Here is a 24,413-nt window from a genome sequence, read left to right on the forward strand (position 1 = left end):
TCACTGTTCCCTTATGTTCTTTCCCACTTCCAAATTTAAACTCATTACTCTTTGAGAAATTGCAAGTGCTCTTTCTTAATAGGCCGTAAAAAATAAATAAATAAAAAACCTTCGTCATGATTTCAATAAGCTGCACAAGTAGTCTACTCCAATTGTAAAGAATAAACCGTAAATCCATAGTGACATAACAATTTTACACAATTGATTTTAAATTTTACATTCATATATTACGCATTGAAATAGAGAGATCCCCATTCAATTCAATTCCAACAAACCATGTAATGGAGAGAATCTAAATTTGCAAACAGAAACCCCAAGATATTTTCCACTCAAATCTCAGAATGTTAAAAGCATCCAAGAGGCTGCTGCTACATCAATTAAACCATTTATTTTTTTGGGGTAAGTAAATTAAACCATATACTTGAAATGGCCAACACACAAGTACATTTTCAGACAAAAGATCAACCCATCATCATTGGCTACACAGACTAGAATATATATCACAGCCTAAATAATGCTTTTGTTTGGTTTGGTTTGGTTTGGTTTGCTTTCTTTTTGTCTGGAAAATGATGCAAAATCTTCACAATCAAATATAAAGAAGACATCACAGGGAAGCAAAAGACAAATCAAAACTCAGTTATTCATTCAGCAACCCAAAAAAATAAAATCAATTTTTTTGTAGGTAATTATGTTCATCACTACAGGAAAGAAAACAAAAAAAATTCTAATAATGTTTGGCAACCCCTCAAAAAGAATAAGAGGAGATTATCATAATGGATACAAAGGCAAGTACACCTCAAAAATCCAGCAAGCTGTGAACATGAGGAGAAAAAGAAATTAAAATAAAAATGAAACTACTATCTCTATCTACAGGCACCACGCATATTTCCCAATTCTACAAAAGCTGCTACTATAAAAATATTATATAAATTTGAGCTCGTCAAGAGCTCAAAATGGGGAGCAAGAGCAAACACTTGCCCAAACAAGAATAATGCATGAATCAATCCCCGTCACAAAACCCTATCTAATACTTGTATGAAGAACCTGGTGGTGCAGGAGGCAACCGGTTCGGGGTGCGGCGGCTGCCAGACCTTGAACCTGAGCTTACGTCACCATTTTGGTCGGGATCACTGTACCGGCGACTGTGACCATTCGACCCAAACCTAGATGAGTCGGAGGGACCATTTGCTGCAGCATCAAATGCAGATCTCCAATCCTCACCGGGTCCACTGGTTCTTGGACTGCTTTCTGCAAAAATCAAAATACAAAATAGATAACAATTGAAAGTACAAGAAGTACAACACAGCATCCAATGAATGAAACAATATTTGTAGTAGTCTAGTAAAGCATGTGTTTGGATCATGGATTTGTGGAGGGAAAAGAGCTGCTACCAAATTACTTTTCCAAGATCCAAACAGAGCCTTGTGAGAATGGCCAAACTTTCCTAACCAACAAGATACTCCCATGGTTATCGAAATCCCGATCCGGATTTTACAATCCTACGATCTTACGATTCATTTGAATACAATCGATCCAGATCGTGTAAAAAATTCTTTATAGGTAGGATCTTTCGATCCTGCTAATGGGATCTTTATAGGATCGTGGAATACCGATTCGAATCCGATCCAATTTACAAAGCGCTTTGTTTTGTATAACATATTTTATTGTAAATTTTATGTTTGTTGTCTAAATACCAATTTATGTGATCAAAATAAATAATAAAAATTAAATAGTATTGAATCAAATAGACTAAGAAAAACAAATTAGGAAACAGACATTTAAATATTGCAATAATTTAAGAAAATTAACTAGTCGGAAAAACAAACTTAACTTTAGTGGAGTCTAAGGAGGGTAAGATGATTGCAACTTTATCCCAATTTTTGGAGAGATTATTTTTGTGACTCGAATCCGTTCCGCTAGGAATGCTAACGACAAATCTTATCATTCGATTAAGCTGCTCTTTTGAGTTCTTAATCTATTTTCATATTCAACTTTGTTAAATATTTTTTCTTCACTTTTTATGCATTATTGTAGATTGTAAAGTATTTTATTATAGAATTCTTCTTCTTCACCTTTTTTTTTGATGAAATACAAAACTTTTACCATCGAGTTTTCTATTGTATAATATTATATGTACATTTTACATGGAGTAAACTCAAATAGTCCACTAGGATAAAATTAGAAGACCCAAGTGTCTAATATAGGCACGAGGGTTGGACACATTTGATATCTCATACCCTTGTCCCTGTCGTTTCATATCCGGTGAACAAAATTTATGGCACACAAGTATCAAAACTTTCCAAATAAGTAGCAATGCTATAAGGTAAGCATATCAGGAAAAAGAAATAGCAATTTTATCTATAGCTTTTGTCACCTGATCCACCACTATCCAGCATGCTGGAGGCTGCAGCTGCCCGATTGTCATGAATACTAAGTTGCCTGGTGAGCTTTGAAAGAAGAGAAGATTGTTTCTGACAACGCTCCCTCTTGCGCTTTACATTTTGGTCCTCCATCAGCAACTCTTCAATCCTTGCCATACTTTGAGAGCTATCCAATCCATGTATGAAATGAAGTCAAAATGTTTCAAGGGGAAAAAAAATTGATAGAAAGGCAGGGGACTTAGTTTGCATTGGATCCATATTTATGCATGATTCAATTAGTAGATGTTTCACATTAAACACAAACACAAAACAAGATTAATCAATATTGCTTGGTATTGCATTTGTGCAAGATGCAGTTTTTACTTTCTATTTTAACATACACTTCTTTTATTAAATCACAGAATATAAGAACAATCATCCAGAGTTGCATTTCCCACACATTTTCTGCCCGAGATACCAAAAAAATAAAAAAAAAAATTACATGAAACAAGCAATCTTTTTTAAATACATATACATATCTTTTTTTTGTAACAAAGAAAGATGTATACAAATCGTTTCCCTGCCCGCAAGCCATGCCTCTCATTAGATTTCCACTAACACAACAAACATCAGGAAGAAAAAACTTGCATGGAGAAGTATATTAACCAAAGATATTCCACCACAGTCCAAAAAGTGCAAGAACAAAAAAATGGAAAATCCTAAACATACATAAAATTCATACAAAAAACTTGACAAGAATGATGTAGCATTGCCATTATTGTAAATAAATCCATCTTCAATGGTGTTTTGTTTTGAAGTGAATTGTCCACAATGACCCACATCATTATGTATGAATTTTTTGTTTGTATAGCATCACTCTAAAAAATATATATATCAATGCCACTAACCTGACTGAACTGTACAACTTATTAAGCATGTCTTCCTTGGCTTTCTCCACTTGGCAAAGAACCACTGCCTGCACAGCCAGAATAGGTAATAAAATATAATATAATGTAAAACTTAAAAGACCTAGAAATAAATGTGGCTTTGAAAAAATAAAACTGACTTTTGGGACATTGGCAGCAAGGCTGTTCAGAACAGCTTCAACATATCCGCGTACTTCTTGGGCCATCCATCTAAGTTCCTCCTCTGGATCAGCAGGTCTTCTGGCCATTGTGTCCTAAATTGTGCAAGTAGGCTAACAGTTTAGACACTTGGTAAAGAAGAATTTGACAATACCAGAAAAGATTGCCTACAACTGAAAAATGATTACAAACTTCAAAAATTGAAGTTTTAGCCAACTTTCAAAATTTGATAGGGAACTCTTTCCTTACTAACTGAAAATGCAAACTTGCATACAGACAAAATACATCAGTCCATAGGGAAGACAACTCTAGAGCAACTTGTAGAGAAAAGACAACAATTACAGAGTCTGTAGTGGGTTAAAGAGTTTGCACAAAAACAAAGCAAGCATAAAAAATTAACTCACAAGAGAACCATCAGAAAGACTTTGCCGCATTGAAATACCAGATTCACCACCCTTCAGTTGACCTCCTTGAGAAGGAGGCACCACTTTTCCTAACTTGCTTAACCACTCAACCTTATCTGCCATACTCTCAGCTTTTAACAAAACAGCGCTGTGAGCTGCAAGATCATGGAATTATTAATGTGTATTGGCATGTACCTCAACAGGAGAAAGGAAACAAAAGGTAACCCAAAATCAAGACAATTCTTTAAAATAAATATGAATAATCTACCTTTAAGAACAGTCTTGTATTCAACCTTGCTTGTAATCTTGAATACAAGACTGGGTGCTTTCCCTGAATCCGGTCCATTCGACTTTTTGTCCTTGGAACTTTTGTCCTTAGAACTTTTTGGAGGGGGGGCTTCTTCTTCATCAGACACTTCTTCAATATTACATTCCTGAGCAATAATACATCCAAGATAAATACTTAATGCAGTCACTTTTAAACTACAGCCATTAATTTCAAACTCAATAGCAAAGTTGAATAACAACTCATTTCCCCAAAATAAAATATATAACAGGAGTACACAAGTTGATTGGCTTACATGAGATGGGATTCATTATATACCTTCTAGAACATGCAGAGGCATTTTCAATCTGATATAATTGGCTTCTTGTTGAGTTTTAAGTTATATAACTGTTGGCTATCTAATAATCAAAATATATAGGCAGAGACTGCTAAATTTTCCAAATACTGTAACATACATAAATGTACATATACCTCCCTTTGTGCACCAATCTTTTTCATTCTGTTACTTAGTATGTAATGAATTTTTCTTATAAAAAAAATCATAAAGAAAAAGTGAATGATTTTTTTGGCAACGTTACCTACCAAATAAAAGGCCTGCTAGGTAATCCAAATCGCTCAGGTCAGTGAGGACTCACCTACTCCTTATCTATCTAATAGTTTCTTCAATACACTGAATTCAAAAGGCAACCCACCGGACCAGGCTATAAGATAAGATACAGCTCTTCTTGTACTACTTGATTGGTAAGAAAGAGCTTCCGTAGGAACTGGAAGACTCGTGTATGTACAGTAACCCTCTCTTCTGCTACTGGTAAACTGTTGCACAGAAAGGCCAGCAGATTCTGCTACTGAACAAATGATTTCGTCAAATTTTTGCCCCCTAGCAGCCCCCATGGCACTTATAACACTTATAAATTGAACTACCAATTTTAGAGACGGCATTACATGCCACCATCTGCCAGTATTCTTCCTAAAAGCTCCAATAAATGTCTCTTGGGAAGCCTAGAGAACAACGATAAGCCAAACACCACTAGTGATACAATCTGAATTAGGCAATCAAAATAAAAATCTTCTTTCATTCTGAAAAACAAAAATGAGATCGTCATCTGGTAAATGCCTCCAGAGCTAGGGTGAACAAATGACCTGACACCCAAGGGCGCCTTAAGCCCCAGTGATGCCTTTTCTGTTAAAGTTAACATTATCCATTAGCCTTTTTCATTTTTTTATTTTATTTTATTTAAATATAGCAAATGCCTTCACTTTTTTAAAAGACATTCCATAGCTTATGCGGCAAATATATAGTTGAGCAAAAATGATGATACAATATCACTCGTCAAAATATATATATATAATGTGATGAGTCTGATGACTATGACCAGTTCTAAAATTTTGCTATGGACAAGCATATGGATGCACCTAGATTTCACAACAATCAAGCATATGTGAAGCCTATAAGCTGATGTAGTAAATGACCAAGACAAAATTAAGTAAATGAAAATCGAATTCATTACATGGCATAGATATTATTCTGGTACCTACAAGTTTTTGACAGAACTTTTAAAATCCAAAGTAACAAAAGGAAAACATATCGAGTTCCAACTTCAAACATTATTGACAGGGTTCGAAAGGTGATGCATATTTGTAATTAGTTCGAAACTTAGCAGAAAAATAAAACTCAAAAGAGATAATGGAAACATCCTTGAATCTACCATCAAGTACAAGAAGTATACAACTAAATGCTAGTCCGATATGAAATTATTCACAAATACTCGATACCTCCAAGGTGATGACGCCATGAAAGTGTCTTTCTTCCTGCTTTTTGGTGTATCCAAGCTGTAAAATGTAAGTTGATATCAGAATAATGATGCTATGATAAATGACATACATAGCACCCAAATTGATCAGATGCTAAAACAATAGACTATAATTTTGACAAAATGTGCATTAACTACCATTTTCAGAGTTTGGATAACCATAACAGCATTAGCACAACAGTATCTAAAACATGCTGTTTTGTGTAGGTACTTACCATAGACATAAAGCTACAGAGACTTGCAATAATGTTCTAAATGGATATTAAGTGTTTCTATGTGCTTTTTTTTTTTTTTTGATAAATGTGTTTCTATGTGATATATAAGAAAAAAGTAGATTTGACGCATCCAAAAATAGAAAATTTAAGCAGTGTACTTAAAGAGAAAAGAAAAGAACCAAAAAAAGGGGGGAAAATTGAAACAGCACCAGACATTCTAGCATCTCAAATCAATCCAAGTATGTTATGTTGAAGAGGTTCAAGTATATCATTGATCTCACATTAGATTAGCTAAACTACTATTTTATTAAGTACTAACCTTTCCAGTTTTCTCATTTAAAACAAACCATCGTCTACTCCATCCACTCTTTTTTACGCTTTTCTTCAATAGGAAACCTGTATTTACAGAGAAAAACGCAAAGATAAATAGAAAATAAGCCCATTCAACATGTTCTTGAAACTGAATAAAGGAAGATTAGCAATCAAATTTCTTCTTCAAAACTAAAGAGCTTCCAAGTTGCCCTGAAAAAGTGTTTACCAACATTGAAGCTAAATAAGAAAGGGAACCAAATAAATATAGGTAGTATGGATGTCATCTTCTCAGTTCACATTTATCCAGAACCATATTGTATTTTAAACTTCAATTTTGGAGCTTAAACAGTTTTAGACTTGGTTCCAAACCAACATAACTAGAAACAAACCAATAAAGACCCAATCATCATTAGGTCAGCATTGAGTATCCAACAAGATGGATATACACATCTTATTCTCTATGAAGATATATGAAGTTAGACAACAAAGGAGAACAAAACATCCATGGGTATAATTTTCAACTGAACCACATTAGACGCTAATGAGTGCATGTAGATGTAGTATACTGACTAAATGAGGTCCCCTTGACATTTCATATTTGAAAGGATAATTCTTTCGTTTATTATTTCATTTATTTGCTTTTGTTTTATGTTAATTAGGTACATGAAAGGTAGTAAAATGGTTCATATCCAGTACCTTATTCTTATCAATTCCTTTATTTGATTACCTAAAATCAATAGCAATTATTGTTACTGAACTTTAAGAATTTAATTACTCCAAACTTGATATCAATGTTAATCAAAGAATTCTATATAAAAAATCTTAAATCGTCAAGCAATAAAGTTAAAAATTAATAAGTACATAATCAATTGTCTATAAATGTTAATAAGTGATTTTAGCCATTAGCTTACCAAAAGAAAAGTAAGACACTTGTACACATAAGTATCAACATTTGATCCTTTAACAACAGCTGACACCAATACAATTTATATTAACTTTAAAATCATTTGGATCAATGCTATGCTACAAAGATGTAGCAAAAATTACAAGCATCAAACCAGACAGCAAGCATATCAAAGTAAAAATCAGAAGAATGGGGTACTAAGCAAAACTAATCAAATCAAACCAATACGAATGCCAAAAAGACGATTTAATACTAGTTGAGTAACAAAAACCTCCATCACAACTATTTCAGAACATTTAGCTCTTTCAGTGATCTTTACATGATTGGGAGATTGAGATGGTCCTGGAGGTTTTTTTAAGCCTTGTACAGGGTCAAGCACATGTGAGGGAAGGAAGACAATCTAACGCACCACCACCACCATGTCTGGGAGGTTAGGGGTTAAATCATACTATAAGAAGTTGATTGACAACACACAAGAAGCTTTCCCCAAGAAAGGCATGTAACTAAGGCTCCTTTTAGGTGGCTTTCTTTGGGCAACTAGAATCACAAGGCATGACAATAACCTGTAATTTGATTTAACGCATGTAAATACTACCTAATTTGTTGCATGTGAAAGAAAAGGAATTGGTGAACTGCCTACTCATTTGTTGTAATTTGTTGCTTTTTCATATTTGGTGTGGTGTTTGTGAGCATAAAGGAACTGTCAATCTTTATAACGAATTGAGGCTATAGTGCCTCAAGTGACGAGGCATACTTCTAAGTCTCTTTGTACAGCTGGGCCACAAAAAAGGATTAACCCTTCATTGAACTCCCTTGGGATCTTGCTGATGCACAGGAAATATAATCTAATGTATAGGGGTATAGTTATAGTGTGGTTTTCTCATTGTATACAAGCTTTAGGGGACGGGGTAGGCCTAGATTAATGTTGACTAGCGTTATAAATAGAGATATGAATCTACTTAATTTGACTAATGAAATGGCCTTTGATAGGGCCGCGTGGAGAAGAAGGATTCATGTAGCCGACCCCATTTGATGGGACTTAAGGCTTGGTTTGGTTTGGTTTGGTTTTTTATAATAAAATTTAAATCTACTTAACAAGAAATCGTTAACAAGCTTATTCTGTTTGGTCAAAATAGTAAAATCTAGATGAACACTTATTCTGTGAATTCGAAAGATAGAGAGAACAGCTGTATAACTGCATATGTCAATAGATGATCTAGAGCACTATTAATAGAACTTAATTTGTCACCTGTGCTTAATATCATGCTTCAAAGAATAATATCACTAAACATGAAAATCAAACTTTAATCAGAAGTGTGGCTCTATATACATCTGAAAAAAATGCACATTCAAAACCAGTAGCAAAACTATAAACACAATAGCTCGAAGGAAATGTTTCACAAACATAATTTTTTGTACAAAAATTCAATCTAGAATGATGAAACAGTAGTATTTTTACAATTATGAGCCATAATGGAAGGTGTTTTTGGTTTGAAATGGAAGAGCCACAAATTGCCAACATCATTTTGTATAAAAATTTTGTTTGTGTAGGTATTATCAACTCAAAATAGCTTAGTCATCCCAAACACAGAAAATTACCACCTGGTAGCATGATTAATACCACTCCAATGTTACAGACAAAATAGAAAAGTTTAAAAATGAAACTTTTCACCCTAAAACTCATGCAGTGCTGAAGCCATACAACTCTTATAAGCTATAATCAAAAGACGGCAAAAAATCATCATAAATGAGACCAACAAATATTATGAACAAAAAGGTAATGCACGAACCTGCCGTTATCTCCCCATCAGGCCCTGCCGTCTTCAATCCTGACCCCTCTTGAACATCCTTATCTTGCTGGCCAGGTTTCTCCTTCATTGATTTTAAGCTCCCCCCAGTTTGCTGGCCTCCTGTTTGAGGGCTGGTGGCCTAAAATGAAACACGGAAGACAATTAGAAAAAGTAGGGACTAGGAAGCAAGGAGATTCCAACACCGAAATGCAGTAAATTACGAACACTTTATATAAAATGGGATGAACTCGAGCATCAAAATATTTGTATATCAGGAAAAAGCGGACAAACCCTATTTAGAATGGATTGCTCTGCGTCGACTCCCTTTTTAGAAGATCGGTTCTTTAGCTCATCCTCTCGCCGCTGCCTATCCATCCTGCCAAGAATAAAACATGAATTGATTGGATTGACATTGAAGAAACCATAGAATGATTACTAAACATCTAACCCCCCAGATATCAAGACATGCCAGACAACATGATTATCAAAAAATACTGCAATGCATAAGTTATAACCTATGGTGTTAAGCCAATGGCCAGAGCTCTTGCACCTCACTAGGAGGTCAAGAGTTCGATTCCTTCCACCTTTGTGTGTGTCTCTTATTTCCTTTGTAATGTTTGGGGTCTCTCTCTCCCACTTTGGGTTTGGGAGTTTATATGTAATTGTGATCTTAAATTGTTGATTCATTTTATTTCATTCATTATGATGCATTATCTATACTACTAATATGTGAAGGGTGCTGGTGGTGGACACAAATGTGTCTCATATTTTGAGTTTTCCCAAATTACCCCTATAATAGTTATTTAAAACAAAAAATTACTTAATGAAGTGAATAGGACTTGAACCCATGACATTGAATTTGAGAAACAACAACTACTTTACCACTTCAACAATACACAACATATATTCTTAAATCAAAATTAAAATTTATATTTTACAGGTCTAATAGCAAACCCATCGGGTGGGCACACACCCACACTAGTAATAACTATTAAAAAAAAAGACAACAATGCAGAACTACACTCCAATTATTGACACAGATAGAAATGTGTATTCTTAAATCAATAGCATACCCATCGGGTGGGCGCATACCCACTAGTAATAACTATTAAAAAAAAAGACAACAATGCAGAACTACACTGCAATTATTGACACAGATAGAAATGTACAGAATGGAAGGCATTAAGTATTCTACAGTTACAGTTTACTATCAGTTGTTTCCAGAAGTTTAAAGTGATTTCTGAAGAAATAGGGTCAAAACTACAATATCCTACTTTGTCCTGGTTTTCACCATTTTAAAGTGTTCAACTGACAAATGATCCAACCATCCAAGAAGATCATGTTGTAGTCTCAAAGCCAAAAGGCTTTTTCCCTCCACGCACCATTTGACCAAAACCACGACAAACATTAATCATTGCATGGATGTACTCTTGAGCTCTCAGAAAGCTCCAAAAACCTATCATTATGACTGTATATTAATGACTTTTAGCAGCCATGTGAGGTCAAAAGGACAGTCAGTCAGAGAAAAAGGCCAACACCTTCCCAACTTAGACCACCTAATAACACACGATCTAAAGCATTAAATCAGTCAAAAAATTCAATTTCAATGTATCATGTACACACATCAGATCTGGAATCCATGGTGGGTCAAGCTGACAATGAAGGGAAGACACGGACAAATGATGAAACATAACATGAGGTGGACACAACGAACATCCAATCCTTTAAAACATAAAGAAAAAAGGCATTTCGCATAAGATCAGCATGACTAAGGTTTGATGGGAAAATGAGAAAAACAAATGTGCAATAATGAGAAAGTAAAAAAAGAATTACATTAATTCTATTAGCAAATAAAGTTAATAGTAGTGTCCTTCTACAAAGGCTTGATTGTTAGGGAAACAAACTGGCCAAGTAACAATAAGGAAAGAAGAGTCGGGCCCTTCTACAAAAGCAATAGTGTCAATCAAAAGGGGGCTTCAATCAAAATCTTCACTTATGAAAAATATTGGCAAGCCATTTCGTCTCCTATTCTTTTCTTAATCCCCAACTTTCAAGAAACAAAGAAGAAGAACAAGACCGACAAATAACAAACTCAAAGTGTACTAAAATGCCAATGATTTGTCTAGTTCATGCCTACAATAAAGAAACTCAAATATAAACTTGTGCCATGGATAAGGTGTGTACCAGACATTTCTGGCCATGTCCATCATCCATCTCTCACACTGCAATAATTTCTTTACGCTAGTGCATGCGCCCCATGGCAAAGCATAGCAAAGATGGGATTCGGATGTCTCATCCATCGTAACAATAAAAATAATATATCTTCTCAACTAATTTACTTGAAACATTCTCACATCAACACAAACCTTTCCACATTACAATGATAATCAATAAACACACAAATTGTTCATCTATTCTTTGAATAATATACAGTTTTTGAAATTCTTCAAGCCTCTATAAAGTTTGCAGAGCAACAAAACTTAACGTTACAATGAACTAAAAGATTGTGCTATAGAGCCTACATATATTTCTGGAAATAATTTACATTGTAATGACCACACACCACCTAGAAATCACAATCAATTTGTTTAAAACAATATCCAATTGTAGTGAAACAGAATGATGACAAGACAACAAGAACTGCACTAAAAGGAGTAACATTGTCGCAACAATATACTAAAACATTCACAAGAACACTATGTAGATCTAAAGATATTAACAAAGACATCACATGATCATTGTCTGAGTATTGAGCATACCGTCTCTGCACCAAACGGATGAAATGTTGCGGAGGAACAAATGCACGCTCCATATCAACAAGGGCGACCACCATATTCTTTGCTTCATTCTTAAACCCATCCAATGCAGCACTTGCAATTGCCACAACCTATTTAAATTATTAAGTATTGATTATTTCTAGAAGAATAAATTGTATGCATCTACCCAGAAAAACTACAAAAATGGAATGCAGCACGACATAATTACCTCTCTCTTAAAAGGAGGATATCTTCCAAGACCTGGTGTACCATTTGCAGCTGCTGAAACTATATCCACGAGTACACGGTGCACCTAATTTTACAATAACTTAAAAAATTGGCTCACAGTATGAAGGAAAACACAGAAAGGAAAGAACAGCGTATTTGCATTCTCTTCATCAGATAGCTTTGCAGGTGTAGGCAGGATATTCACGAAATAAAACATTAAAGGGATAACAGTTTAACGAAAAATATAACGCAAATGCCACAGGTTTGCTAAGCCAGCAAGTGCCTGAAGATTTAATCAAACCATTTCTGCAATGAGGGCAATTTAGCCACAAAAAAAAAAAAAAAAAATCAAACTGAGATAAGGAAAAAACCACAGTACTCCTGCCAATAATAAAACAACAAATCACAACAATTCTGACCAAAAGATTACACAGATATGGGATTCTAAAATCAGAACTCAATAGGAACTCCCGAATTGTAACAGTGTCTCATGCATATTTACATATACCCACAATGCATATGCTGTTTCTACACAACAACTGAACATACTAATGCTCTCAGGCTATACCAGAAATTATAATCTATGTCAAAGAAAATACATAGAGAATCTTGTAAACTTGATGAATCCACAATGTATGTGATTTCGCCATGAACTTCTCATACAAGTTTGCATTAACCATGATAACAAATTTAGGATTCAGCAATTATACAGTTGTCAAATAATTTTTAATTCGAATAGTTCAGGAGAAATTTAAGATACAATTTCGAACAACGATGAAAGATATACTTAGAAATTTAAGTTTGTCTTGGTATTTTCATTGGAAAAATCCATAAATTATTCATATTATTTTGGGGAATATGCAGAATAGATAGGGGGTTTGTTCATCAATGAAAATACCAAGACAAATTAGGGTGATTTTTTTTTTTTTTTAGAAGAAGAGAATTTGTTACAATGGCATTAATAGCAGAAAAACAATACATACAATATTCTCAAAGCCAAAAATACTTTCCCCCAGCATTTGTTCATCCCTTCAGTTCCCAAATGCAAAAAAGGTTAGGCAAAATTCTTCAATAATAGAACTTGAGTCCTTTCAGTAAGGAAAACAAAAAGGACAAAAAGGTTTTAGTCTTACCCTTAAACTGAAAAGAAGTCTCAGCTTATCATGCTTTAGATTTGGTCAACCCAAGGCGAACATTTCTGACGCAATGGATCTGGAAAGCCCCAATCATAAATATTTGCTAGCTAATGTAGAGGAGCCAGAAATCTTAAATTGATCACAAACAGTAAACTACGATATTGTTGGCTATAATCATGATGATAAATTGGTGAAGGAACAAAATCTTGGACTTCAGTGAATTCAGGTACCAAGAAATTAGTTCTCTGGTAGCACAAACTAAAGCAACGTTTGGGATGTAATCTTTTTAGCCTAAAACCCAAAAAGTCACTAAAAAAATTAAAAAAAATTAAAAACCTATACCAAAAAGTCAAAATTTCTTTTTTTTTTTCTCTACTTTTTGCACATCTTTTCGTAAAAAACCAAAAAATCATCCCCAACATACTAATTTTTTTATATCATATTTTAGCCAAGCCAAACCAAACCAAGTCTTAAGTCTCATCAAATGGAGTCGACTACATGAATCTTTCTTCTTCACGCGGCCCTATCAAAGGTCATTTTATTAGTCAAATTAAGTAGATCCATATCTCTATTTACAACGCTAGCCAACGTTAATCTAAGCCTACCCCGTCCCTTAATACTTCGATCTACCGTTACAGTATCGCATCTCTTTCCTACTGTCTCTGTTGGTCTCCATTGAATATGACCAAACCATCTAAATCGATTTTCTCTCAAATTATCTTCTATTGGTGCTATTCCTATCCATTCCCGAATACAGTCATTCCTAATTCTATCTTGTCTAGTCTTACCACACATCTACCTTAGCATTCTCATCTCAGCCACACTCATCTTGTCTACATGTTGTTTTTTGGTTGTCTAACACTCCGTTCCATACAACATTGCTGGTCTAATAGCCGTTCTATAGAACTTATCTTTTAGTCTAGTGGGTATTCGTTTATTGCACAATACCCCAGACGCATCCGCATCAATCCCCCCTGCTGTTGTGATAATCGACCCTAAATAACGAAAATGTTCACTCTTAGGCAGTTCTTGGTTCTCAATCTTCACTTCTCCTCTACTTTCATTGTTATTGTTACTAAATTTACACTCCATATACTCTGTCCTCGTTCTGCTTATCCGAAATCCTTTAGATTCAATAGCTTTTCTCCAAATCTCAAACTTTGTATTAACTCCTCTTGTCTCATCCACTAGCACGATATCGTCTACAAAAAGCATACACCATGGCGTGTCATCCTGAATATTTCTTGTCAACTAATCCATAACTAAAGCAAAAAGATAAGGACTCAAGATAGATCCTTGGTGTAACCCTACAATGATAGGAAATTCATTTGTCTCTCCAGCAGACGATCTAATAGTGGTCACCACCCCTTTCATATGTCCCTAATCACATCAAAATAACCTTTTGTCACCCCTTTCTTTTCTAACACCCACCATATTATATCCCAGGACACTCTATCATATGCTTTCTCAGATCAATAAACACCATATGAATGTCTATTTTCTTTTCTCTATATTTTTCTATTACTCTCCTCAAAAGATAGATCACTTTCATTGTTGACCTGCCAGGCATAAACCCAAATTGATTCTCTAACACCTCTGCTATATCTCGCAATCGACGTTCTATCACCCTCTCTCACACTTTCATTATATGACAGATTAACTTGATTCCTCTATAGTTGTTGCAATTCTGGACATCACCTTTATTGTTATAAATTGGCACTAAAATACTCTTCCTCCACTCATCTGGCATGTTCTTCACTCATCTGGCATATTCCTAGTCAACAAAATTATATCATATTTTAGCCAAAAAATTACTAAAAAAACATGTTCCCAAATGAGGCCTAAATCACAAGACAATTTAAGTTCCTTTCGAATAACATGCCACATTCGAATTTGAAGGAGCTGTGGCTTGAAAAGAATTGTGAATTTTAACCATAAATTCTCCAAGATTGATTGGATTATCAATGTATTTATAGATAGTTAAAAGTTTCGTCCACAACTTACTCACCAAAGCTAAGGTAATTCATGATAGTTATGGTGGCGGTGGTGGTGATGATAAGGACTTTGAATTGCCTTGTGATCATCTCCATAGGCACAACTATCAACAATTTCTAAAATCCAATGACTATTATACATGATTCAGGTCTAATTAACTTCAATCTTAAGTGGTCCTTTATAAGATTTTACACCATCTTCAAGGGGTTCCACCCACATCTTTAGGAATGTAATATGGCAGGGTAAAAAATGGAGAATAAATTGTCAGTGCTACTGCTGAGTGGAAAAGAAAATTTTCTTAATGAGGCATATATTCTGCAGCCCATTAGATCTCAGATTGGGCAAGCTTCAAACTAACTTTTGTGCCTCTATGGTTTTTTCAAACCCCATTTAACTGAAGTACCCCTTCCCTGTATATTGTTGAAGTGATAGGGATCAATACCAAAACCCCAGGGGCCCAGGCCACCTAAGGTCCTTCTGACAAAATGTGAACACGAATGAATAGTTTAATCAGATAAAAATAATCAAGATGTGCTGCAGATATTTTAAAAAGAAAAAAATTCATCAACCAAGTGACCAGTTCCAGTCAAATGTACATAGTTCATGATGCAACTTGCTTAAGAATAATATCTCAGTGCACTTTATTCTTCTCCAGTCTATCATCAACAAAAAGCCACAGCATCATATGGCTACAGTTGCTCTGGAACCAAAAAGGAGCTGGAGGGGAAGTGAGAAACACAAACATCCCAAGAAGAAATGGATGCTGGCAGCCACAAGTACAAAAAAGCACGTATGAAAAGGGTTGAAAACCAACCCAGGTTTTGTAAGTGGGAAACAAGTAGTGTAATAGAAAGAGTTGAAACTCTCCTGCATATCTCTGAACTGAGATTAGGAGTGGAGGACCTATCAAGATTCAAGAGAACTTAAAATCACATCAAAACCAATAGAGAAAAGCATATATGCATTTCATAGTTTACCTCATCAACACATAGGCGTGCAGGTTCTTTTGCCAGCTCTAGAACACCTTTAATTAAAGACCTCAAACCTTTCTCTGGGGATATAAGATAAGGTTGATAACCATCTGCTTCAAGAACAATCTGGAACCAACTTAAAAGGGTCATCAAAGCAGTAAATCACAACAAAATCACATATTGTAAACAAAAATGCAGATAATTAAAATTTAAATAGACGAGAATACATACCCGCTTGACATTGTTTAGGTCAAAATGTCTGTCTAAGGGGAGCTGCTTAATCCTGTTAGGGAAGTTGCCCTCAAAACTAGCAACAATTTTCCAACCGCTACCCTGCATAAAGTATTTATAACAGCAGCTAAGAAAGGGAAGAAAGCAAAATTGCATAAAGCATTCACAATGTTGCATAATCCTCAAAAGACATTTTACTAGTGCCACAAATTCATTGATGTCTGAACTCTTATGTATACACTTTTACCACTATGGCCATTTGTGCTTCGCGGGCAGGGTAGAACTAATTTATACTAGGATAAAATCATCCGACATTTGCTTCACATTTTGTGAACTGGGATCACTTATGACGGGCCCTTTTAGTCTGCCTATCTGGGATTATTTTGTCCCCAGGGAGTAAAACAGCTTGTCCTAGGATAAGGCTTTTGTCGCAAAATTACTAGAATACGCACCTTGAGGTAACTTATCATGCCTGGCCTAAGGGGAAAATTTGTTACAATACTTTTGACCGTATAGTGAATAAACAAATCACTAAAACCAAAGTGATATAGAAGCACTCCTTTGGTTGTCTTCTATCACAAAGAACCATGTTAAGTACATAAATGCACAAATGAGGTTTTTCCCACCCTAAAATTCTCACCTCACCACTTGTAATATGTAGCAGAAATTTATCCTCAAATTCACGGCAAAGCTCCAATGCCAGAGCCCTTGTACCTTCAGCACTATTAACCATTTGTTCACCAAGCCTTACTAATTCATCTTGCACTACTTGAGACTTTCCCTGAAGCCTGCAATTGCAAAAGAATTTTACGGAATTAAAAGATTTAATAACATTCGAGCTCATAGACAAACTCTACGCACAACATGAAATAGAAAAAATAAGGCTATTCTTCAAATTTACAGCCACAGAGAACAAAAGTAGGCCATGAAGGCACACAAATGCATTACTACATTATTATCGTGTTTCCTCTTTATAACAGACAGCTAACTCAAATAACTAAAAAAGTTCTAGAAAACAAGCATTAGACTTCCCCCTTGACTGCTAACGCAGAACGTTGACAGAGGTGGTAAGGTCCTGGGTAAACCATGTCCTATTGGTAACTATGTTTTAGTTTTCAAACCATAACAGCAAATCACTGCTACTTAGGCCTGGAGCTGGGCCTCATTCTTAGGAAGACTCCTTTCTTTGAGGCCTTTAACCGAAAGCTGAGCCCTTTGTCAGGTTGATCCCCCGATTGTGGTCCATCCATTCAACTGAATCTCGTTCATGTATGGAAATAAGATCTACCTAAAGATATTGGAACTCATTTAGAGTAAGGAGTGCGAAAATTTACTTTTGTTCAAAATCCAGCAGTTCAGGGGATAACATTCTGGTGGCACAGCTTTGAGACATGGAAACAACCTATCCAAGAATGGGGATAAGGTTGCATACATCTTCTGCCCTCATACCCGCTTTAGTGGGAGACTCGTACACTACGTCAGTGTTTTTTTTTTCTTTGGAAGAAAATCAGTTTACGATTCTGTTATGATAATCTAAAAGTTTTCTCAAGAAAAGAGAAGAAAAAGGGCAACAAAGAAATCTAGAGAAATAAAAATTGACATTTCAGTAATCAGTACTTTGCTGAACATGTATGCAGTAATGCAATACGCAGTAATGCAACATGCTACAGATCACATAACTAGTTTCTGCAAGGTTGCTGATTAAGTCTTTTTTTCCTGACTATCAGAAAAGCAAATAGAATTTAACTTTTAAAAAAAATGTACACACAAATTACTGTTTTCCTTTGTATCTCATGTGATCTCTCAGTTTTGCATCCATGGAAAATACTATGTTAGTTTTCCTTTCTATCTATTTTCGAATTGAAATTAATTCCAAAATGGAAACCAAAGGTAGACACAATGAATTGAAATTACTTTCCACAATGGAAACCAAAGGTCAAGCAGTAGCTGAAAGAAGCAAGTACCCTGAGAGGAGATTCGGAAGCCTGACTTTCATGCGGTTACGAATTTGGTGGGCAAGGGTCTCTACCAAAGCTAATCTACCAAGCTTGCTTTGAGGGGCTCCTGTTAATATAGATTTTAGACTTTCACTCTCAGCTTGCCAAGCTGTTTCTAACGAGTTTTCAGACCCGACATTTCCTGACTGCGTAGAAGCTATAGCAACAGTTTGACCAATCAAAGCAACCCATGGGATATCAGATGTACTTCGTGGTCCCTGACCCAGTAGAAGAGCCTGAACAGCTGCAAGAACTTTTGGTTCTGTAGCTGCTTGATCTATTTTACTAATAACACCAATAGTCCTGGTACCTACAATGAACAGACAACTTGATTTAATTCTTCATAAAGAAAAGGGTGTAAAGAGATAAGACATGATAATACCAAGTCCAAAAGAAAAAATGACCAAAAAAAGTATTTAACCTTCCTTTTACAAGTACAACACAAGATACAGGGTCAACAGTAAACTCACTTTCTCCATCATATTCCTTTGCAATTCTGAGGCCCTTATATGAGGAAATTTCTGGTGCCAGGGCAGCAGGTATTACAACTAGCAATATCGCATCGTTGTGTTCTACATACACACTCTGTAGGAAAATAGGGATGTTAGATCACCTTCCAAGAAGAGGACTTCAGAAACTCAATTGGAAGTTATCTACCAAGAAAATACTGTATGCCCTTTTTATCAAAGACCAATTTGCAACTTGAGAGAATATGATAAGCAGCTACTCACCAATGAGTCATCAAAACTTCCTTTATCCACTCCAGGCAAATCAATCAATTTCAATGGTGGAGCTGCAAAACGAAACAACACATAAATAAAGGAGTGAATTGGGAGTAGTCCTAGAATACAAAACAACAAATCCAATTCTTCAAACATGTTATGGCCCCTCTTATGGCAAACTATTCATCTTTAAAGTATCTCAGTTGTGATATTTTTCTTTGACAAACCAACAAGGATTTCCCACATCGAAACATGTCATAAGTGCTATAATTCCATCTATAGACTTAAAATCTTACAGCAGGAGGCACCACAAGATTCTAACAACCAGATGAAACCTGACAAACTGCTGTCAGTATTGTAATTGGTATTTAACAATAGTCTTTTCCTATTTGTTTCAGTTTTTTCTTTTCCAATGGATAACATAAATACTACATCAATTTCTCATTCATTTCAAATTATCCAGCAAGGGCAGGTAGTCAAGACTTTAGGCAGAAGCACATGTCTTACACAATTTTCCGCTCACGAAGGAAATAGAATACTCAGATCACACTTGGATCAAGACTAACCTGTACTTGTGCGGAGTTTCAAATGTATTTCATCACGACTCTTGCCTGAACTTTTGCTTAGTCTATCCTGTAAAGAATGCCGTAGAGCACCTGTAATGGACCAAAAAGAGAATGACAAAGACAATCAGAGTAATCAAAAGAACAATTTACAAGGTTTAGTGCAATAAATTCATAAATATATATGTATGTATGTAACACAATGTATATGAAACTGCATTGTGGATTTGAAACAAATGGATTACAGTTTGACAAGAGGACTCACTTGCAGAAACCTGTTGGTTCTTACTGTCAATCTGCAAAATAATTGATTTGCTACTTAAAGAACTATCCCTTGCCAAATCAATGCATATGGGAGCACGGGTAGCACCACCTTCACCAGTTGGCTGCCAGAAAAAGGTCATGACAAAAGAACATAAACAAGATACTCTACAAAACTTACTTAGTATTTCCCAACTTACAGATACAAAGGAATGTTCTTTTTGCCAAAATTCATTCAATAAACATGAAAACTTCATAAAAAATGCTAAGCCTTGCACTGGGGAAAAAAAATACCAGAAAGCAAAAGAACTTACCAGAGCAGGATGTCCAATTAGACTGTTCAACACAGCCGATTTACCCGCACCCTGACCAATTTGTCCAGTTAGAAATTAATTTCCATGGATAGTACAATAACCATAATAAGCATGCTCAACGAAAAAGAAGTAATAGTTACAAATAAGTCCTGCCATTATTCGAGCTTTGTAAATTTGGAACTACCAATAGTATAACAACTAATGATCTACATAACCAGGGTATATCAATCTTTATGAAACCAAGTCCCCTTCCCTTGTATTTGTTACTTATAATCCGAAGAAAAAAAAAAAAAAGGCTTCATATTTTCTATCAAGAGACTGGAACATAATTCAGCAGGTCTTCATCCAATAAGAGAAATGTGTTATTTTGGATTAAGTCCAGATCAGACTGATTGGCAATACAAAACATTGGTTTGAATATTATATACTTCCACTGACGCTCTCGTTCAAATTTCTATGAATTCTAATTACATAAAATAAAACTAGTATAGAATTGTACACAAATCTTTAATACCAGAATAAATTTAAATAGTACATAAATTATTAAATAGATAAAGAAAGTTCAAAAAAGCAATCACTATGCGTCCTCAAAAGCCCTAGCTCCAAAATTTTATGAATTCTAATTTCAGAAATTTTGAAACAGTTATATAGAAAAACAAAAAAATCACTACCAAAATCTTTTCAAGTGGTAAAAAACTATTAAACTAGATGCTCCATTCATGAGTCATCAGAAGCATCATTTCGACAACTTTACCATAGGTTAAGCAGCAAAATATTAAAATATTGTCAGGAATAAATGAGAATTTTGAAGAAGCAAAGGTTGAATAAAAATAAGGATTTACGAAATTCTTCTTCACATACAACTCCGCCAATGACAAGTGCACCCCCTCTCCCATAAATTCCTAATCCAAATACACACTATCTCTAGATGAAAATGTGTCACTAACAGCAAGATTTGTAACTTAAAAATAAAAGACAAAAGGAATTTCATCTGCAGAGAGTTATATTCTGAATTCCAGATCAACATAATTCTAATATCAGAATCCACTTACTCTTTATTCAACTCTATTGGTTATGTAAGACTTTACATGTTCTTCCTCATGGAATTGGATCTAACATGAGTACTATGATTGAGATATTGCTAAGTAGACTTGCGTAGAGTTTCATAGTTCAATTGTATAATGAATGTATTGTGTTAATATCATAGACACCTTAAGCCTCTAAAACCTTCTAGACAAACTGCTCTGCCCATAGTAGTCCAATCAAATTCTACATAGCTTTACACTGTAATGGCTTCTACAAAATCCTTGAAAGGGTATATTCAAATGTGTAAGTGGCATGTGTAAGCTAGAGCAGCGAAGCCAATTAGTGCAATAAAACAAAAGAGTTGTATCAACAAACCAGAATTACCAGAGATTTCATAAACACTAGTTACATAATTCACTTACAAAATTCACTTACACACATACATGAGCTCATAAAGCACAAGATAAAAATTAAAATTAAAGATAAAAAAAAACTTTATGCAATCCATCCAAACATTAGGAGGATATTTGAAATAGACTACATAGCAAGTAGTATGACTCTTAGATGTAGAACAAGGACAGTACAATTCACGCAATCTAACAACAAAGTGAACAGCAACATTAGCTAGTATACCAAATTACATTCATAATACTACTCAATTCATCGAATCAACAATACTTGAGGCACTACTACCAAAATGCTGAGAGAGCAATAATAACCAAAGATCATGAGACATCAAATAAGCAATTACACAATCAACACAACAAAAAAATTCCTGATTTGACTTGGTTCTCTCCTAACTAGTGTTCACCAAAAATCGATACACAATTCTCACTACATCTGACTCAGATGCACCTATTCAAATCAAAATCAGGACAAAAAATGCAGCTAGATCCAGAGATCTAATCAATAAACAAAAGCATCAAATTTCAACATGGATACAATATATCATTGATTCTGAAATCAATCAACTCACAGTATTGCCGAGAGCAACGACGTTGAGGAAAGTGGAAGGGCGGCGCGAGGACGATGAGTTTTCGTCCACATCTTCGTCGGCAAGCAAAGCAGATGCTTGGCGCATCGAATCGGCAAGCTGAGCCAATTCGTCGATCGCGTCCATTGACTCGATGAATCAAAGAACTCGATTCTAGAGAGAGAGAGATATGATCAGATCGAAGAAGGAGGAGAGATCGAGATGTAGAGAGAGAAAGAAACCCTAGGTTGATACAAAATGAAAGTGATGATGATGGAGAGAGATCCACCGATGATATTTGTGTTGTTGAGTAGTCGACAGTAATTTATTGGATTTGAGAGTTGTATCGTGTTGTACGTATGTATATATATTTATAGGGAGGGTTCAAAAGTTGAACTTTTGAAATAAGGAGATTGGTGAACACGAGTGTGCGTGAGTGTGGAACAATAAAATTAAAACCCAAATCTTCTCAATCTCTAGTGAAACTTGTTTGTTTTATTGGATTTTAGCCTTTTGATTGGGGCTTTAAAATTCAAAATTTTTTGAAATCATACCCAAATCTTTTTGCTATTCAATAATTTATTTTTTACACATAATTGAAACACCTTTTTTTACACGTATATATTTGAAAATTTCTATGGTATTTTTCAGTTATGAATTTTATGGTTGTTCGTGTTGGTCATGATTTTTTATTTTTTTTTTTGATATTTAGAACTTACATTTTGTTTGTTTTGTTTTTTTGGATTTTAGCATTTTGATTAGGATTTTAAAATTCAAAAATTTTGTAATCATACCCAAATCTTTTTGCTTTACAATAATTTATTTTTTTACACAAAGTTGAAACACCTTTTTTACACAAATAAATATATTTGGAAAATTCTATGGTATTTTCCAGTTATGAATTTTATGATTATTGGTGTTGGTTATGATTTTTTTTTTTGGAATATCCTGTTAGTTATGACTTACGTTCCGTTTGTTTAGATAAAAAATATGTTTCTATATTTGGTGGTGGTGGTGGTGGTAGTGGAACGAAAGTGGAGATGGAAATAGTAGTGGGGAGATAGCGGCGGTGATTGCGCCAGTGGTGGTGGTGGTGGTGGTAGTGGAACGAAAGTGGAGATGGAAATAGTAGTGGGGAGATAGCGGCGGTGATTGCGCCAGTGATGGTCGTGGTGATGGTAATGTGGTGGTAGAGGTGAAAATAGCGGTGATATGGTGATGTTGGCAAAATTTTAGTCCGAAAAATATTTTTTACCTTTTAAAAATGAAAAAATATTTTTTACTTAAATAGTCTTATTTTTCATTGATCATGAAAAATATTTTTTCGTTGTCTTTCATTTTTCATAGTAACAAACACTAAAAAATATAAAAAGTATTTTTCAAAAAATATTTTCTACTCAAACAAATGGAAACACATTGTGGGGTGTTTGGGAAGTAGCTATTTTTTTTGGTTTTTTGATTTTTTGGTTTTTTGACTATTTAGCTATTTTAGTTTTTATGTTTGGGAAGTTGGATTGAATTTTTTGGTTGATTATTATATTAAAAAATGTGTTTGAGGCTAAAATGACAAATTTGTCCATAACCTCACTTTTTTCAAAATTGGTCTAAAGGGGCAAAACTGTCATTTATCAACAATGGGATTGCCTGCCATTGTGACAGTGGTAGCCTGTCACTACACTATACAGTGTAGACCGCCCCACTGCCGAGCTGCCTTTTTTTTTTTATTTTTAAAATCATTGGTTTAGAGTACTCTTTGAGGTTATTTGACTTTTTTAGTGTTTTAGGTTATTTTAGCCTCAAAATTGGGTTTCTAAACACTCCCATTGTAGTATTAGTTAGCACTCATTATAATATTGATTATAATATTATTTTTGTTATGATTAAAAAATTGTTTGGTTATATTGGTTATAACATTATTTTCGTTATGATTCAAAAATTGTTTGATTATGTCTCATATGACATTAGATTATTACTCAAATTTTTTGGCTATGACTAAAGAGGATCTAATTATATGATGTACGCATAGCATGACCCGATATATGGTGTAGTTGATATTTATTTTGCATATGAGGT

At 34.7% G+C, this 24,413-nt stretch overlaps 1 protein-coding gene across 1 annotated transcript; it reads right to left on the reverse strand.

Annotated features, from left to right (window-relative positions):
• Positions 1–624: 624 nt before the first annotated feature.
• On the reverse strand, positions 625–22,932 carry ADL6 (dynamin-like protein 6). The gene is made up of 22 exons (XM_028255494.2): positions 22,344–22,932; positions 20,342–20,392; positions 20,032–20,152; positions 19,770–19,859; positions 19,213–19,274; positions 18,952–19,066; positions 18,449–18,791; positions 17,125–17,272; positions 16,485–16,586; positions 16,260–16,379; positions 12,153–12,236; positions 11,927–12,054; positions 9,459–9,543; positions 9,168–9,306; positions 6,481–6,557; positions 5,909–5,965; positions 4,118–4,283; positions 3,850–4,004; positions 3,427–3,540; positions 3,269–3,336; positions 2,375–2,547; positions 625–1,248 (listed from the first exon to the last, which is right to left on the reverse strand). Exons 1-22 carry the CDS (start codon positions 22,485–22,487, stop codon positions 1,025–1,027), a joined length of 2,766 nt encoding a protein of 921 aa, XP_028111295.2. The 5' UTR covers positions 22,488–22,932; the 3' UTR covers positions 625–1,024.
• Between the last annotated feature and the right edge of the window lie 1,481 nt (positions 22,933–24,413).

This window comes from Camellia sinensis, chromosome 5 (genome assembly GCF_055761805.1).
Source record: "Camellia sinensis isolate YWXY chromosome 5, ASM5576180v1, whole genome shotgun sequence".
In the NCBI taxonomy this organism is placed as follows: Eukaryota; Viridiplantae; Streptophyta; class Magnoliopsida; order Ericales; family Theaceae; genus Camellia; species Camellia sinensis.

Bases quoted from the DNA above. Each gene is read 5' to 3' on its own strand.
- ADL6 (XM_028255494.2), bottom strand. From the start codon at position 22,487: ATGGACGCGATCGACGAATTGGCTCAGCTTGCCGATTCGATGCGCCAA. The intron at 20,153-20,341 runs GTAAGTTCTTTT...TTTTTCTGGCAG, and splicing joins TAATTGGACATCCTGCTCTG to CCAACTGGTGAAGGTGGTGC. The intron at 19,275-19,769 runs GTTAGTCTTGAT...TTCGTTTTGCAG, and splicing joins GAAACTCCGCACAAGTACAG to CTCCACCATTGAAATTGATT.